Source organism: Nanorana parkeri, unplaced genomic scaffold, assembly GCF_000935625.1.
Source record: "Nanorana parkeri isolate BGI_ZX_2015 unplaced genomic scaffold, ASM93562v1 scaffold927, whole genome shotgun sequence".
In the NCBI taxonomy this organism is placed as follows: Eukaryota; Metazoa; Chordata; class Amphibia; order Anura; family Dicroglossidae; genus Nanorana; species Nanorana parkeri.
Genome location: NW_017307195.1, coordinates 610,271 through 611,674, shown reverse-complemented (window position 1 = coordinate 611,674; position 1,404 = coordinate 610,271). Strand labels below are relative to the sequence as shown.

Below are 1,404 nucleotides of genomic sequence, written 5' to 3'. Positions count from 1 at the left end.
TAAAGATCCCCCTCCAAACAGTTAAAAAGCTGCTGTACACAAACGCCAAGGTTTCAAATTCTAAGAAAAGTCACACAGCGCTAAGAAACTTACAATAGGAGTTGTATGGGTGTTCAATATATGAATAAATAATGTATATGTTCAATATATGAACATAAATAATATAAATACATAAACAGAATAAATTAAATATAAATAATATACCGTAGTGAACAAATATAGTGAAAAATATAGTGAAAGTGTCCCAATTCAATAAATTCAGTGTAATACTATATAGAACTGATATAAATACATAAAAAATGAATATTCAATCAAAAGACAGTCCATATTCCAAACAGTGAAAAATCAGAAATATTTTTTTTTTTAAAGTGAAAAAAATTAAACAAATGTCAAAGATCCTTCCACATCCTATAGAGTGAGAAGAACATATAAATTATGTGTTCCATAATCCAGTGTTTCACTCCGTGATCTCCTCATGTCAGGAAATCGTTCCCCCAACGGGTATACACTCACCCCACGCTTCGGCTGTATACCAACAGCCAATTCGCGCTTCAGTATCACAAAGCTCAGCGTCCTCTTTCCTCGAAATCCCCTTATTAGTGTACGCTCATCATGGATAACTCCAAAAGATTTAAATGAAATTCCTCATTGTGCAGTATGCCAAAATCATGTATTCAAAATAAAATAGAAGACTCACATGAAAAGTAAAAAACAGCTGGCTGATAGATGTATTATGAATCCTTCCAATCCTATGCTCAATGTAGCGTCAGACAGACCCGCACTGACGCGTTTCGTCACCAAAACGTTCTCAAAGGATGACAGGTCTGACTTGCTACAACATACTTAGCAGCTTTATAGCACTCCAGAGCACAATCGCATACATAATATATTACCATCAGGTGTGCCTCCAGATCGTTCAATGGTAAATGTTTAACCATTGAGTACTAAATATAAATATTTTAAAATACATTCATAAAAGCTAAAGGATACATTAAAATGCATTTATAGAAACACTAGGAACAAATAAATATTGTACAGTAAGAACTGAATCTCTCGTAATCCCCGTAATAAATCATTTATTACTTAAAAAACTGTTTAAATCGAAGTCAATATTAAGCCCCTTAGGAAACAAAGTGTCCAATACATAAATCCATTTGGATTCATTTTAGTACCTCTCCAATGATTCTCCATTTCATCAATTCCCACTATTTTTAAACCTTTAGGGCCTGTTCACATGATATCAGGTCCTGATCAGGTCCTGATCAGGTGCAGATCTGCAGACTGATGTAGTGCGTTTTTGCCACGTTTTTGATGCGTTCCAGTCAAAAAAAAAAAAATATATATATTTTTTTTTTGCTGGAGGGGGGCTGTTAGTACGTTAGCTGAAGCGCAGTGCGTTTTTGA

General features: G+C 34.2%; 1 protein-coding gene across 1 annotated transcript in view; it reads right to left on the bottom strand.

Moving 5' to 3' along the window:
• Positions 1-269: 269 nt before the first annotated feature.
• CUNH17orf105 (chromosome unknown C17orf105 homolog) overlaps positions 270-1,404 on the bottom strand; it is a 78,197-nt gene continuing 77,062 nt past the window's right edge. The window contains exon 4 of the mRNA XM_018566237.1: positions 270-279. Coding sequence (XP_018421739.1) covers positions 270-279 — 10 coding nt within the window. The remainder of the gene's footprint in view (positions 280-1,404) is intronic.